At 43.4% G+C, this 14,773-nt stretch overlaps 1 protein-coding gene across 13 annotated transcripts in view; it reads left to right on the top strand.

Moving 5' to 3' along the window:
- The window catches only part of PHF20 (PHD finger protein 20), a 174,647-nt gene that overhangs the window by 23,840 nt on the left and 136,034 nt on the right, over positions 1 to 14,773 (top strand). For 10 of the 13 annotated variants that reach the window (XM_043496247.1, XM_043496245.1, XM_043496244.1 and 7 more), the window contains one exon: positions 7,270 to 7,384. The exons of 1 other annotated variant lie outside the window; for it this stretch is intronic. In XM_043496247.1, coding sequence (XP_043352182.1) covers positions 7,302 to 7,384 — 83 coding nt within the window. In that variant the 5' untranslated portion in view covers positions 7,270 to 7,301. Of the gene's footprint in view, positions 1 to 2,547; positions 2,619 to 7,269; positions 7,385 to 14,773 lie in introns of those variants that run through there. 2 more of the 13 variants (XM_043496239.1, XM_043496249.1) reach the window with 2 other exon arrangements.

Genomic DNA, 14,773 nt, shown 5'->3' with positions numbered 1-14,773 from the left:
GTAAAATGCTCTTTATTTTTTTTAGTCCTTTAAAAATTGTATACAGTAAACTTTTATACACTTCATGTATAAAAACTCCCTCTTCATAGTCTGTTAAGCTTGTCTGGAAGAAGCTGTTGTAAGGCAGATGTCATTGCTTGCCCACGCTGAGAGGAAATAAACTATTTAGAGGTGGGAGAGGTTAAAAACACAGGAGTTTAGGACAGCAGTTCTCAGACTTTCTCTATCCAGCACACCTACAGATTTCGTGTGTGTGTAAAACGATTCCATACATCTTTGGGATCATGACAAGAAAAAACTGGCTCCTTTTGTTAGTGCATGCTGTCTGCTGGGTGTACTTTCTTTTCCTGTTTGCACTGAGCTCTGCTTCAAGGAATTGCTTATCAGTTGGGTCCTACAATTCAAGGTCTGTTTTGGTCAATTTCACTGTCATAGGGTTTTAACAATGGTAAAATTAATGATTTCAGCTATTTAAATATGAAATTTCATAGTGTTGTAATTGTAGGGATCCTGACCCAAAAAGAAGTTGTGGTGGGGTCGCAAGGTTATGGTGGGTGGGTATGTGTGTTGCAGTACTGCTACCCTCACATCTGTGCTGTTGGTGGTGCTGCCTTCAGAGCTTGACAGCTAGAGAGCAGTGGCTGCTGGCTGGGAACCTGGCTCTGAAGGCAAAGCAGCGAAAAAGTAAGGATGGCATGGTATGGTATTGCCACCTTTACTTCTGTGCTGCTGCCTGCAGAGCTGGGCCCTCATCAGCAGCCACCACTCTCCTGCCCATCTCTGAAGGCAGCAGCACAGAAGTAAGGGTGGCATGGTATAGTATTGCCACCCTTACTTCTGTGCTGCTGCTGGCGAGGCCCTGCCTTCAGACCTGGACACCTGGCCAACAGCCACCGCTCTCTGGCCGCCTAGCAATGTAGGTAGTGCAGCAGTAAGGGTGACAATACCATGACTCCCTTAAAATAACCTTGCAAATCCTCCAACTCCCTTTTGGGTCAGGACCCCCAGTTTGAAAAACGGTGGTCTCTGCCATGAAATCTGTACAGTATAGGGTAAAACCCCACAAACACACCAGATTTCACGGTCCGTGACACATTTTTCATGGCTGTGAATTTGGTAGGGCCCTATTTATCAGCCATGGTGAAAAGCTGGATGAGTGCTGGCAAGAGCCTCAAAGTGAAGCTCCTCACAATCTTTAAGCAGTGCTCTCCTGGAGCATACTGTGGTTTATTGCAGTGGAAAAGTGATAGTGAGAGAAGGACAGCAGGAAGATAAGAGAGGATCACTTTTTATTGCCCCTCAGCTTGCCTTCTGAGGTCTAGCATCTAGTGGGTTATGTAAGTTTTCCTGTGATTTCCTGGCCACTCCTTTGTGACCCATCCGGTGTCAAGACCCACAGCTTGAGAACTCCTGAGAGAACTGAGACCTTCTCCAGTCTCATAGAAAACAATTATATGTGGTGATAGTACTTCTTTGTGAGCCTGGTGTGAAGAATTGGTTCCTTTTTCCTTTCCTGCTGAGTTGTGGAGTTCTTTTCTCATTCTCAAGCCATAGGTGGTTCAAATAAAGAGCTTCTGCTGCAGAGTTAACAACTGAGGACAACAAGGGGAGGCAGGAGAAGAAAACACCAATCCTTAGGAGAAAGGGGACCCAGCTCTGCCTCTAAGAAACCACCTTTCTCTGGATGAGTTAGGCCCTTTTTCTTTTGCACCTTTGTAGTCTTTTTTTCTCTTTGCTCCTGTTGATCTCAGTGGGCTAGACGGCAGGTTGAGCATGAAAGAGCTCCCAAACAGACCACCTCTCTTCTGCACTGTCGTCCTTATCTCAGCAAAATTGATAGATCCCTAGATCATATGCATGTTCCTCAGATTTTCTCTGGGCATCACCCCTCCTCCAAAAAAAAAACCCCCCCAAAACCAAACCAAAACAACCCTGAAACAAAAAAAGCCCCCCAAACCCTGGTGGAACACTTACATTTTATTTTTTTTAATAGTGACTTTTCTGCAAAGGTTTTTTTGGTATCAGGATTTTTATAGGCACTTTCTCTTTGTGCACAGCTCTTTCATAGACTTGTTGAGGGACACTTTATTAATATGAATAACTGTTAGCTGCAGTATGCACATTTTCAGTCTCTTAATAATTTGACTACATAAGGAAAATACTATTGAATGTGATATAGTTAATGCATTTATAATGGGAGCAAAATGTTCACACTTTTGAAGAAAATCATTTCAGCTCATTGTCATCTCCATGTATTTGTGCTGTTCTGGGAATCTTGGTCTTATGATAGTCCTTGTCGTCTGCTAAGATGTGTTGAAATCTTCTTGCTGAGATTCTGGTATATTTAACGTGTTTCTGGTAGCATTGCTACCTACTTGTTATGAGAGAGAGAATTAAATATATGACCTTGGGTTTTGCGGGATGGAAAGTGTTTAATTTTTCTGCCCCAACATAGTCTAGAACTGGGGCAGTGAAAACATTTCTCTATCTATGATGGGGTGAATGCATTTGAGATAAACCAGTTGCAGGCTCAGAATAGGGAGGAGGGAAAAGAAAACAGTGAAGAGAACGAATAGATCCTGTCTGAGCTATTGATAATAGCAAGCCAGTGGCTTCAGATAAGTAACATAGAATGTTCATTAGAATAGCGAAGTCAGTCCCCCAGGTCTAGCTCAGAACATATCTATTTTAAAAATAAAATCTATTCTTAAAAGCTTTTGACTTAAGCTCAAGTCAAAAAAGCTGGTAATCAGCACAGTGGTCATCATTCTGCACTGTCTCCTAGCATACTAGTTCTTGCTCCTGGTGTCCTGTCTTGCTAGGAGTAAGAGTATGATGTAAAAGTATGATGCTTCCCATGATTGTGTGTTGGGAAGGGACGGGCACCACTCAGTGTTAATTGGCCAATTTAAAGAGTTGTGTTAATGGGATTGGAAAGGAGCCCTAATTAACTTTTTTTTATTAGAAGGAGCAGTGGCCACAATATACCTGTAGTGCAGGGCTTCTGAAACTGGGGGTCAGGACCCCTTAGGGGATCGTGAGGTTATCACATGGGGGGGGTCACAAGCTGTCAGCCTCCACCCCAAACCCTGCTTTGCCTCCAGCATTTATAATGTTAAATATACGAAAGTGTTTTTAATTTATAACGGGGGGTCGCACTTAGAGAATTTCTGTGTGAAAGGGGTCACCAGTACAAAAGTTTGAGAACCGTTGCCTGGGAGAGAAAAAAGCCTAGAGTAGAGAAAGCAGGGATACCAAATGTCTTTCATAGAAGATCACACCAGTGTTGGCTGAGTCAATGAAGTATTAAAAAATATATTCATCATCAGTCCCATAACTGCATTGATCGTTGGGGCACCATCATTGATGAACAATCAACCAATTGTCTCCACCCTGATGATTGAGAGTCAGAACTTGAATCTCCCCGAAGTCCATTCCTGTACACTCTTTTATGTGGTCAGTCTATCTCTTCTTCTGTCTGCCTCTTTTCTTCCCCGGTACTGTCTCTCGGATAGGCCAGATGATCTTGTTACATGGCCGTACCACTTCAGCTTGTGCGGTCTTCATATGACCCAGCGTGCTGGGTGACGATGTTGCGGACCTCTTCATTAGTGACTTGGTTGAAGTCTGAGATGCCCAGGATTTTACGGCAGTATCTCATCTCTACTACCTGTGTTTTCCGTTCAAGTTCTGCCATAAGAGTCATGTCTTGCATTCATACAGCAAAATGGAGGTGACCATTGTGTGTAGCAGTTTCAGTTTGGGTTCCAGGGAGATGTTCTTGTTCCTCCAAATTGGCTTCAGCATTGCTGTTGTTTGCGCAGTTCTTACCAGAATGTCTTTGATCCTTGATCAGTGATTGCCCCAAATATATTAGTAGATGTTTTATGGAGAAAGCAGGCTTTCCACTGAGTCTTTGGCGTGAGAAGTGGTTGACTATAAAAGGATAAATGTCACATGGGGTGACAGTTGTAAATAGAATAAAACCATATGAACAGAAAATCAATAAAGCAAAAACCTAGGACAAATGCAGGTTGAAGAGAGCTTAGATAGTCACAAATTTATCTTATTAGGAACTTTGCAATATAGTTGGAATTTTCTAATTTTTTAATGCTTTGTTATACTACTTTTCAGGCTGAAATTAAGTATTCTGCTCTGCATGGACAGAGCTGTTTTTTTTGTTTGTTTTTTTGTTTTTTGTTTTTTTTCCACCAAATGCATCCGATGAAGTGAGCTGTAGCTCACGAAAGCTTATGCTCTAATAAATTTGTTAGTCTCTAAGGTGCCACAAGTACTCCTTTTCTTTTTGAGAGTTGATATGGTGTCATTGGGAGGGAGTTTCATTTGTTTTCATTGGCAATCACCTTGTACGGGAGTGCCCCCAAAACTGGGAAAAGATGCCTTTGCTATGCCATTTGTTCACAAGTATTGGCATTTTGCCAGTATTTTTATTAGCTCCATTATGAAGAAAACTGAATGGAAATAATGAATAGCTAAAACAGCAGCTGTAACTATACTGTGGCTCCTTTTAAAAACTGACATTTCAAAGAACAAATGTTGAAAGATTGTGCAGGTTCATTGACTCTACACCACATCCAGAAGAGGGGCCTTTCCTACTCCTTGGATCTCAGTTCTTCTTCTTTCCCTCTTAGTTCCTGATCCTACCTTCACCTGCTGGTTTACTTTCTTGTGCCATCTGGCCCCAGCACCAACTCTTGCCACTTTTTTGACTCTTCTGCCCCTCTGCTTTATTAAGATTCTCATTCGCTATGGGTCTGACCTAGTGGAAGTCTTTCTATTGGTTTCACTAGGAATTGGATCAAATACTATTTACTGAGATTTGAGTCTGTCTATTGTCATTCATGTTCCAAAGGATGCAAGCAATGTTGCAGTGCAATTGGGAGGCTTTTTGCTGTTGTGTCTCAACAGACTCTAGTAAAGGCAGCCAGGATGGCTGTTTGTACAGGTCCTTTTCCAGGCTCTCTTCTGAATGAGGAGCCTGGCCCCCATAGAAGTACCTGGAACTGAGGAAGAAGTGGGAGGTATGGAGGCACAGCTGCCACCAAAGACAGGGCAATAGGGAGTGTGGTGGGGGGGGGGCATTAATAGACTTACACTTTTTTCTTCCCACTTTGACTTCTGGTTAAATACTTTTTTATTTTTGTGTAGTTTTAGCTAGCTTTGTAGGTCTGGGACCTGATTAGCGCCTCTCAATGTTACTTAAGAATAAATCCAGTAAATGGGGGAACATTGGTGTAAAACTGATGCAAGTGAGGAGAATCATTGGTATTTGCATAGTTAAGAATCTATTGGTGTTTCCATCATACAAGTTTTTGAGGTTTAAATGGGTTTAGCTATGAAAACTAACTTTGAGATTAAGTACTTGCTGTATGGATTAGAGAAAATGTGGGTGACGTGATATCTATTATTGGACCAACTTCTGTTGGTGAGAGGATGGTGGTGTGTCTCACCAACAGAAGTTGGTCCCATAAAAAATATTACCTCACCTGCCTCTTGTGTCTAATATCCTGGGACCAATATGACTATCACAACACTGGATGCTATATGTATTGTCAGATGAGAATTTTTCTAATTACTGCTTTTCACGTTTTGGAGGAAGGTGGTTTCTGTTTGTTTTTGTCTTCTGGTAAAAACAGACTTTTACTTTTTAAAATACTTTTTCCTCAAACTGTTAATTTGGGACTAGACTTTCAGAAGGGCTCAGCTCTCATTTAGGAACATAGCAGTTGCCGGAGTCTATCACACCACTTGTTCATCTCATCCAGCATCCTGTCTCGGACACTGGCCAGAACCATATGTTTCAGAGGAAGAATCCCTATAGTAGGCAGTTATGGGATAATCTTCTCCCCAGAGAAAGCTTTTGTAGTTAGATGTTGCCTTATGCTGCAATGTTTGAGGATTTATATCCTTTCCAAAGTTCTTGTTTGTTTTTAAAGTATTTAGAATATCCAGGGTTATAACAACATCTGTTACAAAAGTCTAATCCTTAATGGAATCCTGCTAAACACGTGTTCTAAATGATATCTTGGGGCAATGAGTTCCACAATCAAATTGTGCATGGTTTCCTTTTATCAGTATGTCACCTTTCACTTTCATTGGATGTCCCTTTTGTTCTTGTACTGTGAGAGACTGAATAAAAGTTCCTGATCTACCTTTATTAGATTGTTCATTATTTTGTAAACCTTGATCAGGTCTCCCCTCTAAGTTACAGTCTCAATCTTTTCAATCTCGTATGCAAACCTTGGAGTTATTTGAGCATAGAGACTGTAGGAGTAGGTTGTAGTCTGTATTGAATTCTTAGGTTAAAATGGTTGAGGTACAGATTTTAGGAAAAGTTGAGGTTGAACAGGACTTTGCAATTAAGTGGACCTTGAAATTAATGAGCTACTAAGGCAAGACTTCCTTAGTGTGTTTTAAGTAGTACTTGAGGCATTCATAACAATTGGCTATTTTTAAAAATAGTTTCCAATAAAATACAGAAGACTAAAGGACTAAATAGATGAAAACATAGGAAAGGGAAATAACATAGTAGGTGACATCTTAGATCTGAAGTGACAAATATAAATCATAACTGTAAATTCTTAAATTCAGTCTTTATTGTATCAATGATGATGTCATAGTAAGGTACACTGCAGTGTGCCGAGAAAGGATGAGCTAATTCAGTGTTTTCAGGAAGCTCATTAAAATGGCAGTTTAATTCTGTACATAATTAACTCTTCAAGATATTCCTCACTAGTTTTACTGTTTGTTAGATCCTTTGGTCCTTTTTGTTTTTTTTCTGGTTCTGAAACTTACCACAAGACTCAACACTCAGGCAATAGGGAAAGGCCATGTTTCACTACATTAAGTGTTCCATGTTCTTTCATTCCTTTGTATGTTCTTGAAAACTGTTCCTCTTCTGATACTGATTTTTCTTTTACACCATATTTTCCATGAACACAGTAAAAGTGCACTCTGTGGGTTACCATGGATAGGTAACTTTTTAGCATTAAACTCCCCCGCTCCCATCCACTCTAAAAGATATTAGCAGTCCACTGAGAATAACTCAAACATTTGGTTGTAAAGAATTTAATATTGATTTGCATCTCAGAAAATCACTTTCACTAGATTATTCCTTGTAAATAGGAAACATTGAGCAATGAATTATTTAAGAGTACTTTTAACATTTAGATGTTTTGGATTTACAGTGCATAGATTTATTTTTGTATGTGTCTTTATTAGTGATTGATATTCAATTGCATTTTTCAGGGGAATAAAAACAGCGGTGTTGATATTACAAAATGACAAAACATCCACCGAATAGAAGAGGGATCAACTTTGAGGTGGGAGCCCAGTTGGAAGCCCGTGACAGATTAAAAAACTGGTATTTTTTTAAAACTTAATATTATATTAACTATCACAAAAAGTTTTAGAATGTTACAAAGACTTGGTGATATTAAGTTTTATTCTTATCACAAATGAATCCTGTTCACTGGTTTATGGAAAATTAGTTTATTCATTTGTTTTTAACAGGCTTATCTGTGTACAATATACAAATTATAAAGCAACTGTTTCAAAGTGGAGAGTCTTTTTCAGCCCAAAATATCCAAGACAGAACCTCACCTTGCCCCCATCCAGCAGTATTTACTCTTCAGATAGATTATAAGACCTGCTGTCTTGTACTGATTTCTAAAGGTGGCCAAATACTGGATTGAAGGGCTGTCTGCCCTCTGGAGTTGAACTGTGAGGAGGAATATTTGTTGACTATAAATTCTATGATGGTAGAGAGAGAGAGAGAGTATATTTTGGAGTATTTTTAGGCTTTATAGATAATTCTCAGCATCTTGAATTGTACTTAAGTCATAGGAAGCTAGTTTAGAGCCCAGGTGTTCTCTGCTGGGCTTGCTCATTATGCAGGAGGCTGCATTCTGTTTGCACTATCTGAAGGTTCTGAGTGATTTTCAAGAGTAGTTCCAGATACCTGTGGTGCCCTATGCTAGTGAAATTTGTAGGTGATAAGCATGGAGAGATCCATGTCAGAGAAGAGCCATCTGAAGATAGCATGAAATGCCTTTTACCATCACTGTCATATAGGAATCTAAGAATAGCATGTGGGTCCAATATTGCCCCTGAAATTGAAAATCACTGGAACCAGAGACTTACCTTCTGAATGCAAAGATCAGTCAGTATTCACTAGTGACTATATTTTTTTCCTTCTGGCTGCCTGCATCAACTCCATGTTATATGGATTGAGCCTTGCTTTCCTCCAAGAAGCAATCTTGGGTTGGCACAGGCAATTAAGGTTACTGTTTTAATTACAGAGATAGTACTCAGCTCTTTGCCTGTCAGCCTACAGATGGTACTGCAACCTAAATGTCTGTCCATCTCCCTCATCAGTCTTGCTTCTTCTGATTTGTCAGCAGGACGAAAACAAATTGGATTTTCCCCTGAGGCCCCTCTAGGAGGATGAAGTCCTCATTGACACTCTTTATAGCACTTGTCCAAAAACAGGCTATTGCATCTGAAATGTAACAATGTTTGTTAGAAGATAGAGAGGAAATTAAAGACATCAGATCTTAAATCCTTCTTGGTTGAGTTTGAGATATGAAAGAATATAGGTTGCCACGATAGTTTTACAGCTACAAATATTTAAGAGTATTTATGTCCTATCTTAACATGTTAGCTTTTGCTCAGATTAGGAGGACTGTTTTGATTATGGTTCTGTCCTGAATCTTTGTGCATCTGTGGTTTTCTTCCCTCTCTTGCTTTTTCTTCACTAGAGAAATTTGGCATCCTGACACTATGTAATTCCCAAGTCTGCCTGTAACCAACCTTGTGTATGTGAAGTACTCCCCAGATGTATACTCCATTACAGCTACTATTGGGTTTATATTTTATGTGGTCCTCCACCATGCCAGTCTTCAACATTCCAAAAATACTCTTGAGAACATGAGAGGCATAATAGGCCAAACCAATGGTGCATCTAGCCCAGTAACCTGTCCTCTGACAGTGCCAGATGCTTCAGAGGGAATGAACAGAACAGTACAATTATCGCGTGATCCATCCCCTGTCCATCCAGTCCCGGATTCTGGGAGTCAGGTTTAGGGACATTCAGAGAATGGGGTTGCATCCCTGACCGTTTTGGCTCATAGCCCCTGATATACCGATCCTCCATGAACTTCTCATTCTTTTTTGAACCCAGTTATACTTCTGACCTTCACAACTTCCCCTGGCAATGAAGTCCACAGACTATGCGTCAGTGTGAGGAAGTACTTCCTTATGTTAGTTTTAAACTTGCTGCCAATTAATTTCATTGAGTGAACCCTAGTTGTGTTCTTCGTATGCTTGCTCATGTTGATTCCATTCTAGGTATTTATGCGCCCACGTGCGCAGATGGAGATTTTTGCCTTAGTGGTATCTTTAGGGTTGATTGTAGTGCCCCTGTTAGTGCTGTGCTTATGTGTCAGTATATCAGGCACTGCCGGCTCTATGCATGATGGGGTCCTGAAAATTGCAAAGCCCCTCTGGTAAACCCTGTTGCCATCCCTCCTACCACCAAAAGGGCTGAAAAGAAGTACTTTGTCCCAGCCAAAGGGTTCGAGTATCTGTATATCCACCTATCTCTGGGCTTGCTGGTCATCTCTGTGTCCAACTAGAGGCGACAAGCAAGGGCACAGCACTTCCAACTCTCAAAAATAGAGGCCAAATAACAGGACCTTTTCAGGAGGAAAACTTATTCGACAGCCAGCCTGCAATTCTGGCTGGTGAACCACCAGGCTCTCTTGGGTAGGTACAGTTTTAACTTACAGGACTTTCTCTTTAAGTTCAAGGAGCCACTCCCCCAAAATTTGGCCTAGGTATTTGGCACCCTGGTAGAGGAGGGTACCACGATGGCCAGGTGCTTTCTCCAAATGGTGTGGGATGTGGTGGACTCGGCGGCTAAGGTGGTCGCGTCGGTGGTGGTCATGAGGTGCTGCTGCTGGCTTCAGACTGCTGGCCTGTCCCAAGAAATGCAGACCTCCATTCAGGACCTCCCATTCAATGGGAATGGACTCTCTTAAGCTGCATGGGTTGAAGGGCACTCAGGCCACCCTTCGCTCAGTGGGTATTCATACATTGCAGTCTGCAAGGAAGCAGTTCCGGCCACCCCCACCGCCAAGACAATGGCAGACTTGACGGGTCTGCAAGGAGAAGTTATTAAAGACATGAGCTTTAGTAGTCGTTGCCCCTCCTTGTCCGGCTCACCTATGCAGCCTGGCCTGGCAAAGCATCCTGGGGGCCAGAAGTACTCGTTTTGAAAGTGCGCTCGAGAGTGATGCCCCAGTCAACTCCCCCGGATCCAACTGGTTCTTTCCTCGACAGTCTTCATCCCTACCGTTTGGCCTGATTGCGGGTCACCTTGGACCGCTTGGTGCTAGAAATAATATCTCGGGGCTATACCCTGCAATTCTTGGCTGCCGCCCCTCTGTCCCACCCCCATTCTTCCCCATCCCTCTTCAGGGACCCTTCTCACAAGCAACTCCTTGTTCAAGAGGTGAAGAACTTCCTGCACCTGGGGCAATAGAGGAGGTCCCTCGGGACATGAAAGGAAAGGGGTTCTATTTCTGCTCCTTCCTAATCCCAAAAACAAAAGGGGGCCTCAGACCCATTCTGGACCTGCGTCGCCTCAACAAGTTTCTCAGGAAGTTGAAATTTCTTATGGTCTCCCTGGCCTCCATCATTCCCTCCCTGGATCTGGGAGACTGGTATGTTGCCCTTGACTTGAAGGACGCTTATTTCCATATTCCAAGGTCACAGACGTTTCCTCAGTTTCGTAGTGGGCAGATGCCATTTTCAATTCGCAGTGCTGCCCTTTGGCCTTTCATCGGCCTCAAGGGTGTTCACAAAATGTGTGGCGTCAGTGGCTGCTTACCTGAGACGTTGAGGAGTCCAGGTCTTCCCGTATCTTGACGACTGGCTCATCAAGGGCAGGTCTGTGGAACAAGTGCAGAGGAGCCTCGAAATAGTGTGTTCCACCTGCCATGATCTGGGCCTGTTAATAAACGAGAAAACAATCTACCTTAAGGTCAGTCCAGCTAATAGAGTTCATTGGGGTGGTTTTCGATCTGGAAGTGTGTTTTTAGGCCATGTCAGACCTGATCTCCCATGTGAAGAAGCACCCACTCACCACGGCTCACACATGCCTGGGTTCTTGGGCTGCATGTACATTCATGGTCGGTCATACCCGGCTCCATCTCCGGCTTCTGCAAGCATGGCTGGCGTTGATCTACATCACCAAAAGGAATGACCCTAGGGTAGGTAGTCAGGGTACTGGATCGCATCTGTTCGTCCCTGGATTGGTTGTTGGACGCCGGGTTGGTGTTGGAGGGAGTTCCTTTGCGACCCTGTCACTGACCCTGGTCTCTGATGCTTCGGACCTGGGTGGGGGAGCCCATCTGGTTGCAGGACGATCTGGCCCTCCATTTCAATGTCAGGGAGCTCAGAGAAGTTCGCCTGGCCTGCCAGGCTTTCTTGCCCCACCTGAAGGGCAAGGTGGTGCAAGTCCTAACAGACAATACTGCTGCAATATATTACATCAATAGTCAGGACGGAGCCAGGTCATTGGTCCTTTGCCAAGAAGCTCTATGCCTTTGGGACTTTTGTGTGCGACATACCATTCATATGGTAGCTGCGCGACTGCCTGGGACCAGGAATGTATTAGAAGATCACCTCAGCAGGCCCTTCTCGTTTCACAATGAGTGGTCACTCCATCCAGAGGTGGTTAGTATAATCTTCCCAAAGGGGGGCCTCTTCGGTTGGACCTGTTCGTGTCCAGGCAGAACAAGAAATGCCACGTGTTCTGTTTGATATGGGGGAGGACAGGTACTCTCTGTCAGACGTATTTCTCATCCTGTGGTCAGGGGCTCGGATGTATGCCTTTCCATCGGTGCCATTGATTCACAGTGTCCTTTTGAAAATCAATCAGGACAGCGTGAAGATTATTCTAATAGCCCATGCATGGCCTTGCCAGCACTGGTTCGGCACGCTGCTGAACCTTTCAATAGCCGTCCCGCTGCAACTGCTTCTCCTGGTTGGATCTTCTGTCCCAGAACCAAGGCAGCCTTCCGCACCTGAAGCGTGGCAGCGCTACACTTGACAGTACGGCTACTGCATGGCTAAACGTAAACAAATGGGAATGCTCAGCCCCGGTTCAGCAGGTCTCGTCGGGTAGTAGGAAACCCTCCACCAGAGCTGCTTACCAGGCCAATGGAAAAAGTTCATGTGCTGGGCCTCGGAATGGCCTATTCAGTCTACGCTGCAGGAGATCCTGATTATCTTCTGCACCTCAAACTTCAAGATTTGTCCCTGTCATCAGTCAGGGTTCATCTGGCTGCTATTTTGGCTCTACTCTCCGTTCCAAGACAGGTTTGTCTTCGCTCACCATATAATGACCCGTTTTTTTTGAAAGGTCTGGAGCATTTCTACCCCATGTCTGGGATCCTGTTCCTTCCTGGGACCTGAATCTTGTGCTGTTGAGACTCATGGGACTTCCCCTTCGTGTCCCTGGCTTCCTGCTTCTCTCCTGGAAGGTATCTTTCCTGGTTGTGATAACATCAGCCCGCAGGGTGTCCGAGATCAGGGCGCTTACTTCAGAATTGGCCTATACAGTATTCTTCAAGGATAAGGTTCAGCTGCGACCACACTCTGTGTTTCTGCCCATGGTCGTTTTCCCAGCTTCATACTGGCCAGGACATATACTTACCTGTCTTCTTTCCAAAGCCTCATATGTCAGATGAAGAACGCAGGCTGCATGCTCTTGATGTCAGGTGGGTGCTGGCCTTCCGCATAGACAGGACAAAGCCGTTCCGTAAGTCGACACAGCTGTTCATTGTGGTGGCAACCTTTCATTCTGTCAGCCCAGTGTCTGCTCAGAGGATTTTGTCCTGGATCACCGCCTGCATCTGCTACTGCTATGAGCTGGCAAATGTGCCTCTGCCGGCAATCATCACGGCACATCGACCAGGGCATTGGTGTCATTAGTGGCCGCCTTGGTGCAGGCTCCAATCCAGGAGACCTGTAGAAGCGCTGCCTGGTCTTCTGTCCACACATTCGTGTCTCATTATGCACTTAGTCAGCAAGCTCGAGATGATGCTGGTTGTGGCAGAGCAGTGCTGCAAGCTGCACAACTGTGAACTCTGAGCATACCTTCATGGACCTTGCTTGTGAGCCACCTAGAATGGAATAGACATGAGCAAGCACTTGAAGAAAAAAAGCAGTTACCACCTTTTTGTAACTGTTGTTCTTTGAGCTGTGTTGTTCATGTCTATTCCATTACCCACCCTCCTGCTCCTCTGTCGGGAGTTGTCGGCAAGAAGGAACTGAGAGGGTGTAGCACTGGCGGTGCCTGATATACCGATGCATGAGCGTGGCACTCAAGGGGGCGCCACAGCTGACCCTGTGGATACTGCTAAGGCAATAATCTCTGACGATCACGCTTGTGGGTGCGCGCACACCTAGAATGGAATGGACATGAGCACCACATTTCAAAAAACAGTTACAAAAAGGTGGATAACTGTTATATGAAGGGGTAAATATTTCCTTATTCACTTTCTCCACACGATTCATGATTTTATAGACATCTATCATATCTCCCCTTAGTTGTCTCTTTTCCAAGATAAACAGTCCCAGTTTCCTCATGTGGAAGCTGTACCATACCCCTAATTTTTTTTTACTCTCCCTTTTCTGTCTCTTTTCCAGATCTAATATCTATTTTGAGATAGGGCAACCAGAACTGCATGCAGTTTTCAAGATGTGGGCATACCATTGATTTATATTTTGATATTTTTGTTTTATCTATCCTTTTCCTATTGGTTCCTAATATTCTCTTAGCTTTTTTGACTGCTGTTGCACATTGAGCAGATGTTTGCAGAGTACTATAAGAACATAAGAACGGCCATACTGAGTCAGCCCAAAGGTTCATCTAGCTCAGTATCCTGTCTTCTTACAGTGGCCAATGCCATATGCCCCAGAGGGAATGAACAGAACAGGTAATCATCAAGTGATCCATTCCCTGCCGCCCATTCCCAGCTTCTGGCAAAAACTAAAGATTTTCTGAAAGTCCAAGGACAATATATGGACTGGATCACCCTCGTCCATGTGCTTGTTGACTCCATCAAAGAATTCTAATAGATTGGTGAGGCACAATTTTCCTTTACAAAGGCCACGTTGACTCTTCCCCACCGTATTGTGTTAATCTGTGTGTCTGATAATTCTCTTATTTATTATAGTTTCATCTGGTTTGCCTGGTACTGAAGTTAGGCTTACTAGCCTTTAATTACTGGGATTTGCTTCTGGAGCCTTTTTTTTTTTTTTTTTAAATAGGCATTACATTAGCTACTCTCCACTCATCTGGTACAGAGGTTGGCTTAAGCAATAGGTTACATACCACAGTTAGTAGTTCAGCAATTTCATATGAGTGCCTTCAGAACTCTTACATGAATGCCATCTGGTCCTAGTGACTTTCTACTGTTTAATTTATAGATTTGTTCCAAAAGCTACTCTATTGACACCTCAATCTGGGATAGTTCCTGAGATTTGTTATCTAAAACGAATGGTTTAGGTGTGGGAGTCTCCCTCACATCATGTGCAGGGGAGACCAATGCAAAGAATTCATGTAGCTTCTCTGCAATGGACATGTATTCCCTGCATGCTCCTTTAGCACCAATGTCATCCAGTGATGCCACTGACTGGCAAGCTTCCTGTTTCTGACCCAAAAAAAAAAAAAAAATGCTGT

The sequence above is a fragment of the Dermochelys coriacea genome, chromosome 13, assembly GCF_009764565.3.
Source record: "Dermochelys coriacea isolate rDerCor1 chromosome 13, rDerCor1.pri.v4, whole genome shotgun sequence".
In the NCBI taxonomy this organism is placed as follows: domain Eukaryota; kingdom Metazoa; phylum Chordata; order Testudines; family Dermochelyidae; genus Dermochelys; species Dermochelys coriacea.
Note: the sequence above shows the minus strand (reverse complement) of the source record. Positions and strands in the feature narration are given on the sequence as shown.